At 42.7% G+C, this 16,309-nt stretch overlaps 1 protein-coding gene and 1 long non-coding RNA gene across 2 annotated transcripts; one reads left to right on the top strand and one right to left on the bottom strand.

Moving 5' to 3' along the window:
* Positions 1-409: 409 nt before the first annotated feature.
* On the bottom strand, positions 410-9,037 carry LOC137211098 (uncharacterized). Its single transcript, XR_010936892.1, has 2 exons — positions 8,902-9,037; positions 410-749 (listed from the first exon to the last, which is right to left on the bottom strand). It is a non-coding gene; the product is annotated as an uncharacterized lncRNA (long non-coding RNA).
* A 4,054-nt stretch (positions 9,038-13,091) lies between these two features.
* PRMT6 (protein arginine methyltransferase 6) lies at positions 13,092-14,674 on the top strand. The gene has a single exon (XM_067727078.1). The coding sequence runs from the start codon at positions 13,326-13,328 to the stop codon at positions 14,451-14,453; it is 1,128 nt and encodes a 375-aa protein (XP_067583179.1). The 5' UTR covers positions 13,092-13,325; the 3' UTR covers positions 14,454-14,674.
* Positions 14,675-16,309: the final 1,635 nt, after the last annotated feature.

The raw sequence follows: 16,309 nt of genomic DNA on the forward strand, positions 1-16,309 counted from the left end.
GGTATTCATCCGAAGAGTAACACAGTAGTACCTCAAACCAGCAAGAAAATTCAGAGTGAAAATTAAATACCTGCAGAGCCATGTAGGGAAGATATCTGAATAATACAAGAATTATCCTCAAGTTTTTGAGAAAGGGACTCAGCATTATCTGCCAACCGTAGACAAACCTGGGTTAAAGGACTACCAAGTAGATTTTGAGCTCTTTGTATTGATGCTGGTCTGCACCCTCTGGAGTTTCCCCTGGTGAAATCTGAAACTGGCCCTGCCACATGGAGGACAAAGAGAGACTGAAGAGAGGCAGACCACTGCAGATTGGTAGGCAGCAGGTTAAAGGCAAGGGAACTTATGTAAGTGGCTCGTCTTGGGCGGCCGCAAGATGAGTAGATCTCCACACCTGCCAGGCAGAATCTTAAGGTTTATATAGAGACCTTAATGGGGTTCAGTCACATACACAGTCCAAATGGTCTCAACAATACTTTACTCTCTTAAGGCTTCATCCATGAAATGGCTCCGGGAATGGTGGGCAAAATATACATTTCAAGGACAGGAGAGGGGTGAGGAGCCTCCAATCGCCCGAATCCAGCTTACAGGTCAACAGGCGGTCACATCCTCTCGATGACCTCCTCCAACACTCCATCCCTCGTAACCGGCTCTTACAATTTCACACACACCCCTCTTCTGTAACATGCCCTAAGTGGTCAGCAAAGGGTTTCACCAGCAGGAAGGTGTCTCATTTGGTGGCTCTCTGGCTGCATTGGAGGCAGATTCCACAGCAGCCACATGGGCACATGCAAGAGAAAACACAGAAAAAGGTAATGTTTCTCAAAATAAGTAACAGTTTTTTCCACCAAGAGGCCCATGATCTGAACCTGATTTATTAAGTCCCATAGGCTGGAGGTCAGATCCCTCATAACATTCACTTGTGTATTCATGTGATTTAATAAAGATGATGCCTTATCAGACTCATCAAGTATGAACACACAACATTCTATTTGGATAATGGCACAGGTGCTTCCTTTTGAGACTGTAATAATGTCCAAGGCCATCCAATTTAGGAGGACAGCATTTCTCATTAGAGATATTTCATTGTTCAGTAAAGACAGGCTTTGTTGGCTATCATTTAAGGCTTGCTGGGTGAATTCAGTAAGGGTTTCTCTGTGTGCTATAATATCCTCCAGGCCAACAAATGGAACAAAGATGGCAGCCAAGTGATTGTACCAGTGGAAAACAGAATGTGCCCATCTGGCCTTGAGGAGAGGGGGTTTGACAATTTTTGTTACTTTGGGGTGGATTCTCCCCTGTGCCCAGGGAAGACCTAGATAGAGCACAGTGGCCCAACCACCCAGGTGAAAGTCATGGCCAAAGATTTGCGCTACACAGCCACTGGGTTCCATTCGGGTTCCCCAACAAATACCTGGCGGTCACAACCAATGATTGCCAAACCAGTCACTATCCTTTCACGTGACAGCATGACTACACAGTTTTGGTGATATCCATTCCATATTCCTGGTACAATTGGGTTGGTTCTGTTTAGAGTGATTCATCTGTTCCCAACATAGGGGTGCCTGGGTTCAAATGTCCATGACCCAGGGTGAGCCACATGAACCCATCCCAAATCTAAGTGTAACCACCTACAGCTCTAGTGGTGGTAGTTTTAGGACCCTTCTGGTCAGCAGAGTGATGGGCTGCCTGTGTAGTCCGATTGACAGAAAAAGAATACCCATGCCAAGTGTTACTGATATTCAAGCCACAGGTCATGTCTCTGGATGAAGTATTGGTTGATACTTGATTGGTTGATCAAGTATTGCCAGATGAATTAAGAGTACTAGTCCTAACTTGTTCTACCTTAATATACTGCTTTAGGGCCTTCTAATTCTCTGCCTGGAGTGGCAATGCACACTATGGTAATCCTGATGAGCTAAAGAAGGGCAGCTTCCCACAATACCCAACAGTTGGATTGATTCCTTTGTCAGGCATACTAGTGGGCCCACTGTAAAAAGGTATTTCCATTAGGTGTCCATCCTGTGGCCAGACAACAGAGTAGCAGCAGAAGCCTAAGGCCAAAATGACAGATTTAGTAGAAACTTGTATGGGAAGATCTTCCCCTTTTAAGATTTACACTTGTGGACTAATCCTTAGATGTTAATGTGACTGCAGCTTTAAGAATTTGACCTGGTTGTACATACCATACCTGTTGGCCAGAGGAGGCAGCCCCATCAGGCATGAGGAGATGGGCTTGGTGTGGGATGTACCAGATCGGGACTCTCATTTTTCCCCCTCTTTCAATGGTACATGTTCCATTCCAGGTATAGTATGTTTCAATAGGTCCAGCTTGCAGCAAGACAATAGGATCCCAGTGGAGATTGCATAGTTCCTCCTCACCCAGAGGTATGAAGTAATTCACACATCCCAGTGGAACTTCCCATTGCCAAGGATAATGTCTTTCCCAGGCATGATGGAGCTTTGTACTCTCAGCAGCACAGCACAAAAACCACAAGAGAACCAAGGCAATAATTGTCTTCAAGACGTCCAAACCTTTATGGCATTGGGTATTTGGCAAGGATTCCCAATCTGGCATATGGGGCAATATGCCCTATAGTTGATCTTTCAAATGTATTAAAGTCTGGGATAGTACTTTAGTCCACCAGACCAAGGCAGTTTTACCTATTAGTAATTTAATTTGCTGGTTTACTATTTCATTTTTCCTTTCTACTAACATAGCAGCTTGCAGGTTATAGAAGAGGTGGAACTTCCATTCAGTGTCATAGTCTTCTGCCTAGTCCTGCATATCATGACCTTTGAAATGTGACTATTCCACGGGAGTATCCATATGGTACTCAGCTTCTCTGATCCCCTAATGGTTGCAGCCTGGTTTGCATGGTGACAGGGGAAAACTTGAGTTAGGCCAGATGTAGTGTCCACACAAACCAGGGCATATTTAGAACCCTCAGTCAGAGGAAGGAGGCCAATATAATCAAAATTTGCCAATCCCTCACCATTTGGGAACTCCAGTGAATGGCCCCAAACTCTTTGGTAGTTGCCTTGGTTATTGTTTAGAACACACAGGACATACTGTTAGTACATGAAACAAGCCACTGTATTTCAAAGGCAATTGGGCATCCTTGACAATATGCCATCACACCCAGGCACTAGAGTGGCCACTCTTTCTACGCATCCAATCTGCTGTATCGGCTGAAGGGTCAGTTGTTAGGGATTATACTGGAGCAAGGGCATCAGCTTCCTGATTGCCAAGGGGGTGTCAGTGCCTTATGAGACAGGATGTGGAAGACAGTGAGGACTACTTCAGGCTCTTGCAGGCAAACCCAAATGCTCTCCATACATCCTGACCCCACAAGGGCTTATTCACAATCATCCACCCCTTGGTTTCCCATTGTCCAAGCCATAGACAGGGGTTGGCATACAGGGTGCTCCCCTGCTGCAAACAGGCATGCCATTAAGTCAACGTGGGAGTTTAAGCCATGGCAGAGATGGGTCAATGGAACATATTCTCAACCTATCTCTTGAGAGAAAGGGAAGTTCTTACTATGATATGTTGTTCCTTCATAGGAGGCTCTGCCGGGAGGATTGCTGTGTACACTGCTAGGAGTGTTGCTCTATGGGGGGGTCTATCAGGTTTCTGTCCCCTTCTAGAGCTGAAACCAAAACCTAGGGGTACCCTCTTCTGTTGTTATTGCCACAGTGCCCAACCCATACCTTCCTAAGTCACAGATACATTTAACAACTCAAATGGTAGCACTGCTTGGAAGATGCCCAGAACTTTTATCTGTTTTATTAGTATTTTTGCCTTCTCAAAGATGACTTGTTGCTCTGATTCCCAGTTCCACATGTGCCCTTTCTTTAGCAGGCAGTATAAGGGATGGAGGCAGTCAGCACAGGAGGGAGTAAAAGTCTTCCAAACCTCCCACATATACAAAGGCTTGCATTGAATGCTCTTAGGGATTGGATAGGCTTGCATCTTGTCAATCAGAGCTTCTGGGACAATACACATCTTACCTGACCATATGACTCCCAAAAACTTATGGTGTCTGGGCCTTTACTTTTTTGAGGGTTCACCACCTATCCTCTAGGTTGAGCCCTCCTACCTTTGCAAATGGCACGCTAAGTTCTCCAACTTCTTATCCTGCTCTCCCATCTTGTCTGCCAGCCCCGAAGCTAGCAGAGTAGTGGACAACCACACATCCTTCTCTAACCGCAGCTCTTCTTCCTGCTTTCTAACTCAAGCTTCAGCCTCTAGTTGGGCTTCAGTGGCCAGCAACCTGTCCACAGTAGAGGTCAGCCCCCTGCACGGCCATTCGCTCCCCTTTTTTGCCACAGTAGCTGTACATTCTGTACACACACACAGTCCACAATCATCTAACCCCTTCCCATACAGAGGTCAATGGCGATCTCTGGATTTCCCCTTGGGATGTCTCTTTTTCATGGCTCATTTCTTTGGTCTCCTGGTTGGCTCACCAACTGTTGGTTCCTAAACCTGGGAGCTACCCTGGTGAAACCTGCAACTAGCCTCCTACACAGAGAGTGAGGAGAGACCAAAGAATCAGGCAGATGAATCCAAATTGGTCGTTGGCAGGTTTAATAAGCAAGGGGATTCACATACAAGGCTTGTCTTAGGTGGCCACAAGGTGAGTGGATCTCCATACCTGTCTGCCAAAATCTTAAACTTTATCTAAAGGCTTTAATGGGGTTCAGTCGTGTACACAGTACAGATGGTCTCAATCTTACTTTCTTAAAGCTACATCCTGGATATTGCTCTGACTATGGGAACAATGGGCAGAACATACATTCCAAGTGCAGGAGAGAGTATAAGGAGCCTCTGATTGCCCAAGTCCGGCTTATGGGTCAACAGTCAGTAAAGTCCTTTGAATGACCTCCTCCAACAATTGTGAGCTCCTTATGGTGAACAAAGAGACTGCATCCTCCTCTCTTTCTTAAAGCCCAGCACAGTGCTAGAAGTAGGAGCTCAACAATATTAAGTGAATAAACCAAATAATATTCTTTTTCTTTAAACTGAACTTCACTCTATTTTTTCTTTTTATTGAAGTATAGTTGATTTACAATATTATTAAATCAATTAAGGTTCTTATATACAGTCAGTCTACTACAGCTTCACTTCCAATTCCCACACCACAACTCTTCTGAGTAAAACACAGGCAGATATTAGATAAAAATATGATGTCTAACTTGCTTTTTTCCTTTGATATATAGAAATAGAGAAGCTGCAGAACAGAGATGGAAGAAATGAGAAGCTCGGGTACCTCCTCTTGCAAAGTCATCCATAGGTATAGTATAGTATGATCCATTGTGGCTTTAGAGGGAGCTGAGAACTGAACACTATACAGCAATATAAGTGAAGAAAGTACTGCTATGTGCAATCACATGGATCAATTTCAACACACATATATAGAGCAAAATAATCTAGACCTATGACAAGTCAGCCTCTTTTTGCTTATTTTCTGATCTCTAAAGGGATTAATAATAATACCTACTACAGAGGTTTTATGAAAATCGAGTTGTATCTGGTACATAGTAAGCAGGAAATAAATGTTAATTGTCATCAAAATAATTAATATTGTGACTATATGTATGATGCTACACTAAACTGTGGGAAGATAAAGGAAATTGGTTCCTGTCTAAAAGGAATTTACAATCCAGTAGAAAAGATAAATAAGTGATGGACATAACTGCTATGTGCCTTGGTTTTCCAAACCGAGAAAATAGGGTTACTGATAACCACCTCATACATTTTGAGAATTAGAGATTATTCCCTAAAATATAAACTCCATAAAAGCAGAGACTTTTGTCACTGAATGTTTTATGGTATTATCAGGATACTTACCTTGGGAAAGGGAAAAAGTACAGGACTGGAGGGACACAGGTACAGTTATGACACTGGTAATGTTTTATGTCTTGATCTGGGTAGTGGTGCTACAATGATCATTCATTCTGTATGTATATTTGTATTAGTCAGCTTTGTTTTTTGCTGCAGTAACAAATAACACCAATATCTCAGTAGCTTGCAACAACAAAAGTTTTTTGTTTCTTGCTTCCATTACATGAGAGCTGCAGTCTACTGGGTTCATTTAGGCTCAGCTCAGCTTGGCTTCATTCCAGGAGTCTTCTCTTCTTGGACCCAGCCTAAAAAAGTAGCCACTACATACACTATATGTGGTATGATTTTTTTTTCACATGGCAGGGTTCAGAAACTCAAGGGTGACTAAGGCAAACTGTGCTGTATTAAAATCTTTGGCTCAGATATGGTGTACAGCTTGTTTAAAACTGTTTCTGATCTATTTGATCTGGTCATCTCCCCATGCCATGAGCCATACCCATAGTTCTCTGAGACACAGAATAATTTTAAGATATTTTGCGATATCTATCAAACTTTAGTGGGAATACACCCTTGGTCTCTTTACCCGGAGCTATATTCTTCAGCTGAAAGCATTATTTAACAGATGTAATAGAAATCCCAAATCAGTTGATTTTGAATTAATGAAAAAGGAGATTATCCTGGGGAGGTGAGAGGCAAGGAAATTATTTGGAATAGGACCCTCCCTGAGATAAAACAACTTCTTCTACTAGTCTTGAAGAAGTAAGCTGCAAGTGTTGTGAGAGAGCCTGGGAAATGACCCTGTGGCAGGGAACTGCCAGCAGCTTCTAGGAGCTAAAATACCCTCCATCTGACAATCAGGAAAAGAGGGAAACCTCAGTCCTATGGCTGCAAGGAACAGCAACCACATGACTGGGAGAGAATCCCAAGCTCCAGAAAGGACTAAAGCCAGGCAGACACCCTGATTACAACCTTGCAGACGTTCTGGGGAGGCAGTGCCTGAACTCCTGACCCACAGACACCATGAGATAAAAAATGTTTGTTGTTTTAAGTGGCTAAATTTGTAGTAATTTGTTTTACAGCAGTTGGAAAAATAATAGACCCATTCCATAGTCTCTACATGGCCTCACGCTGGTCCTAGCAGTCTTCAGATTGTCTAGTGCAGTGGTTCTCAAGTTTCAGTGTTCTTGGAATCTCCTGAAGGACTGTTAGAATAAAGACTGCAGAACCCCAACCTCAGAGATTCTAATTCATTAGTTACAGAGTGGGGTTCATGACTGTGTGATTCTAACAATTTCCCAGGTGATGCCGATACTGTTTGAGCAACACAAGTCTGCCATGACTACATTACTTCCGTGCACTTTAAATGCCCTCAGTTGCAAAATGCTATGAGAACGTAAGCATCTGATACAAGCAAATGGCTGGCTTCCTTTCATATTAAAGGTTTTCATAAAAGAAAAAAAAAAAAAGAGAGAGGAAGATCTTATTAAATGTTACTAATTAACCGTAATACCTGATTTTCATTAAACTACCTGATTCTTATTACTCCTGGGGCAGGTGTGCAAATGCTTATTTCCATAGATGCACCAATACATTACTTTTCCCATATTATAATTTACGTTCCTGTTTTTCTGTACTATTTTCAATATAGTGGCCTGATTTATAGCAGAAATTGTTAAAATGTCATAACCAATATTTACACTTGAAATTGTTAAAATGCCATATTCAATACACTAAGAGGGCTCAGTAAATTTAAACTGAATCACTAATTATGGATTAAATTCATAATATCCCTGTTGTCACTACTGAAACAATTCAATACACACATTTTTTAAAAGAATTACAACTACTTATAATAATATCATCAGGGAGCTATGAATTTGCTATTCATCTGTTTTAGTATTAGGTTTAATATTTGGGCCAATATACCATGGATCTAAAAGACACTACACACATCAAGAGAGTAACATATACCTAGGCTTTTTATGTTTGATGTTCCAATTTGTTTAAATACAAAAATCACCACCTTTTGTGTTCATTTTCTATAAAGGATTTTTTTTTGACAGAAGTGCCTCTTTCTATGCTGGCAGCTTCCAAGTAACTGCACCATGGCAAGAACTGCATCATTTAATGAATATTCATGTCAAAGAGATATTTATAACATTGTTCATCATTGTTCCTTTACCCTTTCCCAACACACACTTTGAGAATTATAATTAATTCTTGAAATTCTAAAGGAACTACCTTCAACTCTTATACTAGGCTTTTTTTTTTTTTTTAACATCTTTATTGGAGTATAATTGTTTTACCACGTTGTGTTAGTTTCTGCTGTATAACAAAGTGAATCAGCTATATGTATACATACATCCCCATATCTCCTCCCTCCGAAAAGACAACCCTCAGAATGGGAGAAAATGTTTGCAAATGAAGCAACTGACAAAGGCTTAATCTCCAAAATTTACAAGCAGCACATGCAGCTCAATATCAAAAGAAAAAACAACCCAATCCAAAAATGGGCAGAAGACCTAAATAGACATTTCTCCAAAGAAGATATACAGATGGCCAACAAGCACATGAAAGGATGCTCAACGTCACTAATCACTAGAGAAATGCAAATCAAAACTACAATGAGGTATCACCTCACACCAGTCAGAATGGCCATCAACAAAATATCTACAAACAATAAATGCTGGTAGGGTGTGCAGAAAAGGGAACCCTCTTGCACTGTTGGTGGGAATGTAAATTGATACAGCCACTATGGAGAACTGTATGGAGGTTCCTTAAAAAACTAAAAATAGAACTACCATACGATCCAGGAATCCCACTACTGGGCATATACCCTGAGAAAACCATAATTCAAAAAGAGTCAAGTACCACAACGTTCATTGCAGCTCTATATACTAGGCTTTAAAACACACTTTTAAACAACAGCCCTTCAAATTAAAGAGAAAAAGAAATTAGAAATAAGTATTTGTGGGAGGAAATCACATCAGGACCCAAGGTAAAATAATACAAGAAAGAAAGTTGATAGTTAAAAGCAGTATAGGGCTTACCTGGTGGTGCAGTGGTTGAGAGTCCGCCTGCCGATGCAAGGGACACGGGTTTGTGCCCCGGTCCGGGAAGATCCCACATGCCGCAGAGCGGCTGGGCCCGTGAGCCATAGCCGCTGAGCCTGCGTGTCCGGAGCCTGTGCTCCGCAACAGGAGAAGCCACAACAGTGACAGGCCCGCGTACCGCCAAAAAAAAAAAAAAAAGCAGTATAATACTTTACTTAAGTAAAAACAGAAACAAAAAAATAAGATTAATAGATAACATAACATTAATACAAAAATATAAGCTCTTTAGGGGTAAGGATTTCTTTTCTTTTTTTTTTTCTTTTTTGCGTTACGCGGGCCTCTCACTGCTGTGGCCTCTCCCGTTGCTGAGCACAGGATCCAGACGCGCAGGCCCAGCGTCCATGGCTCGCGGGCCCGGCCGCTCCGCGGCATGTGGGATCTCCCCAGACCGGGACACGAACCCGTATCCCCTGCATCGGCAGGCGGACTCTCAACCACTGCGCCACGAGGGAAGCCCCATAGGGTAAGGCTTTTTGTCTTTTTGTTTATTGATATGTCCCCTGTTTCTAGAATACTTAGTGCAGAGTAGAAATCCAGAATGTTTGTTGAATAAATGAATGATTAGATAAATGCATGAATGTGTGTGATGCAGAAATCGACCATGGTTCTCACAGTCATACAAAACACATCTATGATCCTATGTGTACTCAGGACTGCCAATCTGGAATGTGCAAATGGTTCAGATTCCAGCACAATATGCTAGATTCTTAATATAAAAGTGAGAAATAAAAAAATCTTGGCGTTCAAATGTCCATTGTCTAGCATGGAAAAGCCATATGTACAAATAGCTCTGGTACAAGAGGATGAGTGAAAAAAGTCATATATAAGGATTATTGGGCCACAGACTGGTTGAAAAGCTACCAAAAAATGATAACATTTGAGGACTACCTAAAAAGATAAGTGAGAGGCAAAGCAGTACCATACTCAAAGCAAAGTTACAAAAATATTAAAGTTTACACTGTTTTTGGAGAATAACTTTTAATTGTGAACTGTAGCAAGAAATATATATATATATATAGAGAGAGAGAGAGAGAGAGAGTATACTTAACTGAAACAAGTTTTATGAAGTAATACTCACCTTTATTCATTTTGTGTATTTGATATTTTCTATTCTATTTTTTTAATGCTGGTGAAGGTGTATTAAATCAATTTCAAGATCCATTTGTTTGAAAAACTATGGGTTTTCACATTGAATAGATGTGGTGAGTAGACCACTGGCATGAAAACACAAAGAACACTCTGCCAGCACAGCTCCAATTCTTCTCCCATCCAGGTGGTTAGCTGCTGAGCTGCAATGCTTAGAGAAGGACTACGATCTGGTCTCCTTCTTACTTAAAACAACTCAGTGTGGTAGAAAAGATGAGTAAAGAAATCGCTCTCCGTATCAAGCCAGAGTGCAGGAAAGGAAAGTGCCACAGGCCATTTTCTCTCTAATCTGGACATAAAATTAGGGCTTACCATTATTCTATCTAAAAGGGTTATGAGAGTTTGGAAAGGGAATCATCTCACATCTGGGATTATCCTAAATTTGATCTATATCTGGATTTATCTCAGAGTTTACCAGAGTCAAATTGTCACACTGCACTACAAAAAGCAAAACTCTCTTCTCCTTCCCCTATGAATAACAATTTAATTGCTTCCACAACAGTCTTCACTGAAGACTATTAAACACTCTGTACATGTCAGGCTCTGTTCTAGTGCTAGGAACTACAATAATGGGGAAACAAAAGTCCAAGTCTCCTGGAGTTTATATTTTACAAAAAACAAATAGACAAATTACATACACTCAGCTAATAATAAAAGCTATGAAGGAAATAAACAGTGTCTTGAGTTAGAAAATAGTATTTAAAGTAGCCAGGGAAGGACCTTCTTAGGCGGTAATATTTAAGTTGAGGCCTGACAGATGAGGAGCGACTGAAGTGAAGTGCTAAGAAGAAAACCAATCTTGGACTTCCCTGGTGGCGCAGTGGTTGAGTCCGCCTGCCGATGCAGGGGACGCGGGTTCATGCCCTGGTCCAGGAAGATCCCACATACCGTGGAGCTGCTGGGCCTGTGAGCCATGGCCGCTGAGCCTGCGCATCCGGAGCCTGTGCTCCACAACGGGAGAGGCCACAACAGTGAGAGGCCCACGTACCACAAAAAAAAAGAAAAAGAAAAACAATCTTCCAGGTCCTGGAAGAGCGTATGTATAGACTTAAGACAGAAAAAAGGTGGAAGGCCTGTATATATTGAGCCCAACAGGGAGCTGGGAAGAGAAGTATGAGATAAGCTGGGAAGTTACTGGATTGTTTCAGTAACTGGAAGAAGAAGTTACTGGAGAATAACATGGTCCAATTTAGATTTTTAAAAACTCATTCTTGTAGCTCTGTGGAGAATGGATTAGACAGGAGTATGATTAGAAGTTGAGAGATCTCTTAGGAGACTGATTTCCATACAAGCAAAAATGGGAAATTAGACTAGGTGTAGGCAGTGGATAAGGAGAAAAGAAGATGGACTCAGATATTTTGGAAGTAGAACCAACAAAACTTATATTCAGATATTTCTTAAAAAAGACCACAAGTCAGTGAATTGGAAATAGGGTAGAGGAGTCAATGCATTTAAAAGAGGGAGGAAAAGATTTTGAGGACAGAAAGAATGGGAGAAGTATACACTAATCAACAGCCTAGAAGTAATATATTGAAGCAGTCACATTTTCAACTCTAATCCCATGTCCTGCTCTGGGCCTCTATTTTCTGAAAACAAGATATCAAACTGGGCAGAGAGGAAATGCTCTGAGGATTTTTAGCCTTAAATGGCTGAGCCCAGGCCACTGAAAAAAGATAATTTACCCAATGAAAATAATGGAGCAAGATTTAACTAAAATCATTAAGAACATTTCTCACTCTGGCTGCACAAACTCCCTGGGTAGCTTTTAAAACTATATGCGCAAGCTCCACTGGAGTGGCTCTGATTTAATTAGTTTGAAGTGGGACACAGGCATAGGTATTTTTTAAAAGCTCCACAGAGGATTCTTATGAGCAGCCAGAAAGCCCTGAGTTAGAAGTACAGCTGAGGATGTCAGGTCAATCAGCCTATTTCATTCAATGACAGATTAATAGAGAGAATGGGGTGAAGGAACTTTTCCCCCAGATAAGGAATACAGGCTCATTGGTTTAAAAGACATAGTTTGAGACTACAAGAAAATAAAAGTCAATTTTCTTCGTGTGATTTTTTTAAGCTGGGAGAAAATTTTTTCTCACCTTACTTGTGAAGAACACAGACACCCATATAGACATCATATGTATTTTAAAATGTATTTTATTTCTACTATGAACAACCAAGAGGAAAGAGATTAACAGCTGATAGTTGACTGAAAGGAAAATGAAAGAGGAAGAGGGGAGTACCAATCTCGCCCAGACAAGGAGACACACAGGAAAAAATGAGTTGAAGTAGAGAAGTGATCACAGGGGATGAAGGATTCAGTTACCTCTGGGGGAAAAAAAATAATTGGTTACCAGAATACACCTGGCAATGGGTTTCACTGTATCACACCACTGTTGCTTTTCAACTGCTCCTTGGTTTGAACCTTTCCAAGATTTAACTCTTGAATGAGCCACAGAATTACCAGAGCAGGACTAAGAGCCAAGTAACCATTCTGCTAAAATAGAGACCAGAAACTTAATTTTTCAACTGCATTGAAGATTCTTTGTTGCTGGTGAATGGGTAACTGAAGGCAAGAGTAGTTATATAGCTTATCCTAATCATTCCATTTATTTGTGGTCTCACTGGAATCCGAACCAGGGTTTTACACTGTTGGGTTTTTACTTTTTTCCATTTACACCTTTGCATCCTAACTCCCCTGAAAACTTTGTTCCATTTACACCTTTGCATCCTAACTCCCCTGAAAACAGAGAAGAAAAACATGTAGTGCAATTTCCAAATCTCCACGTTTGGAGAGCTCTAAGAGTTGTAACTGTCCAGATGAGGCGGTAGTGTATGAACAGTGCCGCCCAGATAATTCTGTGTAATAAAAAATCTGGGAGTTGAGTAGACATGACAGAACATGGATTTATTAGTTTTAAGTGGGCGTGTCCACTTCAGGAAGGGAGTGAAAGCAAAAGAGAATCGAGGATCTAAGGGAAGGAGGAGGAACGTAAAGAATCATAGAATATGGGTGCGGCGTGGTGGGAGAAGGATTCCACGACACCAAAGCAGCAGGTAAAAAAGCAGAGTTCAGCTCAGAGGCATCTGGCGGGCACTCGCCCGGTGCCCCGCCAAAAGCGGGCGGCACGAGCGCGCACTACAAATACCAGAAGCCCCCGCTTCCTAGAGCTCCCGCCGCGTCGCGCAACGCACGCCGGGAGCCGGCCCGAGCCGCCAAGATGTCGCAGCCCAAGAGAAGAAAGCTTGAGTCGGGGGGCGGCGGCGAAGGAGGGGAGGGAACTGAAGAGGAAGATGGCGGAGAGCTGGAGGTGGCCCTGCCACGACCCCGGAGGACTAGGCGGGAGCGAGACCAGCTGTACTACCAGTGCTACTCGGATGTATCGGTCCACGAGGAGATGATTGCCGACCGCGTCCGCACCGATGCCTACCGCCTGGGCATTCTGCGGAACTGGGCAGCGCTGCGGGGCAAGACCGTGCTGGACGTGGGCGCGGGCACCGGCATTCTCAGCATCTTCTGTGCCCAGGCCGGGGCCCGGCGCGTGTACGCGGTGGAGGCCAGCGACATCTGGCAACAGGCCCGGGAGGTGGTGCGGCTCAACGGGCTGGAGGACCGGGTGCACGTCCTGCCGGGGCCAGTGGAGACGGTGGAGTTGCCGGAGCAGGTGGATGCCATCGTGAGCGAGTGGATGGGCTGCGGACTCCTGCACGAGTCCATGCTGAGCTCTGTGCTCCACGCGCGGACCAAGTGGCTGAAGGAGGGCGGTCTTCTACTGCCGGCTTCCGCCGAGCTCTTCGTGGCGCCCATCAGCGACCAGATGCTGGAGTTGCGCCTAAGCTTCTGGAGCCAGATGAAGCAGCTCTACGGTGTGGACATGAGCTGCCTGGAGAGCTTCGCCACGCGCTGCCTCATGGGCCACTCAGAAATCGTGGTGCAAGGCCTGTCCGGCGAGGATGTGCTGGCCCGGCCGCAGTGCTTTGCTCAGCTGGAGCTGGCCCGCGCCGGCCTGGAGCAGGAGCTGGAAGCGGGGGTGGGTGGGCGCTTCCGCTTCAGCTGCTACGGCTCGGCTCACATGCACGGCTTTGCCATCTGGTTCCAGGTGACCTTCCCCGGAGGGGACTCGGAGAAACCCCTGGTGCTGTCCACCTCGCCTTTTCACCCAGTCACGCACTGGAAGCAGGCACTCCTCTACCTGAACGAGCCTGTGCAAGTGGAGCAAGATACGGACGTTTCCGGAGAGATCACGCTGCTGCCCTCTCAGGACAACCACCGTCACCTACGCGTGCTGCTGCGCTACAAAGTGGGCGACCAGGAGGAAAAGACCAAAGACTTTGCCATGGAGGACTGAGCGTGGCTTTCTCTCCCAGCTACCTCCCGAGGCGGCCAGACCTGCGCGGTAGAGGCGGAGGGGGGTCGGAGGAGAAAGGGAAATCTCACGTGCAAGTAGGGGACATTATCTTCCGTCTCCCTTTCCCCTTAGGGCTCCTGGGGAGGGAGAATAACTTCAGTCTCCCTTCGAGGAGATTCTTCTGGCGATATTTATTAAAAAGTGATTTCGATCCCCCTCAACGACCGAAACAGCGTGTTTATTAATGGCCCTTTAAGCCTCAAAAGCACGTAGTACCAAGCACTTGTATTTCTTTTGTTTCATGCAAAAAAGGGGGAAAAAAAGGAAGAAAATGTCAGTTTGTGAAGGCTCCATGCACATCCCAGACACCTCACACCCTAAGTCTAAAACCAGGGAGGGGGTAAAGGGGTTTACAATTAGACTCCATAAATCTCCAATATGACTAATATCTCTCCTGAGCCATATTCCCTTTCTTCCCAGGTGCCTCTAGGCTACGGTATTTCTTTCTCATTGTTTTTTAAATAAATTTTACTACTGGTAACGTGGGAGAGGAGAATGAGGACAAAGTTTAAATAACACTTCCTTAGGGTGCTAAAGTTGATGAACACCTTACTCCATTAAGTGAAGTTTTATTTCACTTAATGGAGTAAGGTGTTCATCAACTTTAGCACCCTAAGGAATTGTACAGCACACCTAAGAAATCTAGAAGGTACATTTAGGAGAAAAAGACCTGAAAGATGGTGAAGTAGTATGGATGTTTTAATTGTCTTTACTCTTAAGATTTAACCAAGAAAATGTTCCATAATAAAATTTTTGTGTACTGCTTAAAAATAAACTGATACAGGAGGTTTCTTCTGATCCTGACCCAAGGGCTTATTTATCATCATGTGTGAATTATTTAAGCTTACTAAATTAGGGAAAATATTTTCTCAGCTAGAAAATTAAACTCCCTCATTCAGAGGGATCATGTGATTTGGCCTACTTTCATCAAGTGAAAGTTTTTTAGTGTTTTTTGGGGGTTTGTTTTTTTCTTTTTAGCTCAGCTTAATGTGAAAGTTATGAATTTAGGAAAATCATTTGTAATGAAGTTTGAGTCACGTTATCACATTTATTTTTACCAATGTTTCCCTCCTTATCTCTGTGGCAAATAAAGCATTGGCATTCGCTCTATTTTTATAGATGAAGTAAGTCTTGTGTACTGTTTGAGTTATAGATTTCACCTTTTTTAATATTGTTCTTAAAAACTGTGTTACAGCCCCTACAGAATATAGTTTAAGGATAATTCAACTATGCTTAATGTATGGTTTCTTCCTACTAGTAGCTTTTGTATGCTAGTAGAAAACAGGTGTGAAAAACTGGTCTTCTGAAGTACTCTAACGTAGTTCTGTTATTTTAACTGAGTTTCTCCTTTATTCATTGCTTATTAAAATATTCAAGTATTACAACTAATTTTCTAAAATTTGGTATCAACACATGAGATCTACCATTATGAAGGGAAACATACATGTACAAAATCATCAACTTTACAAGATCCTTGAATAGCAAGTAATACATTTGTAGTTGTCACCATGTTGATGTTAGGATAGTTAGCTCATGTAAATGGTACAGTCATAGCAAGCTAGGCCTGGTTTAAGCTAGAGGTATAAATTACTTCCTTATGTTAGGGTCAACTGTATTTTAAGTTGAACATTTATTTATTTAGCATTTTAGTGTACAGTTTTGAGTAGATTTCTGGTGTTTGTTTTAGCTTCCTATAACAATCCCTTTGCTGTATGGGTACAGTATTGCCAGTATAAGCACACAAAGGGAATACCAGTTAAAACTTTGGGTAACTGTAGAAGTAAAAGGTAAGTATT

Source organism: Pseudorca crassidens, chromosome 2 (genome assembly GCF_039906515.1).
Source record: "Pseudorca crassidens isolate mPseCra1 chromosome 2, mPseCra1.hap1, whole genome shotgun sequence".
NCBI classification, from domain to species: Eukaryota; Metazoa; Chordata; class Mammalia; order Artiodactyla; family Delphinidae; genus Pseudorca; species Pseudorca crassidens.

Coding starts and splice junctions, on each gene's coding strand:
- PRMT6 (XM_067727078.1), top strand. CDS start 13,326: ATGTCGCAGCCCAAGAGAAGAAAGCTTGAGTCGGGGGGCGGCGGCGAA.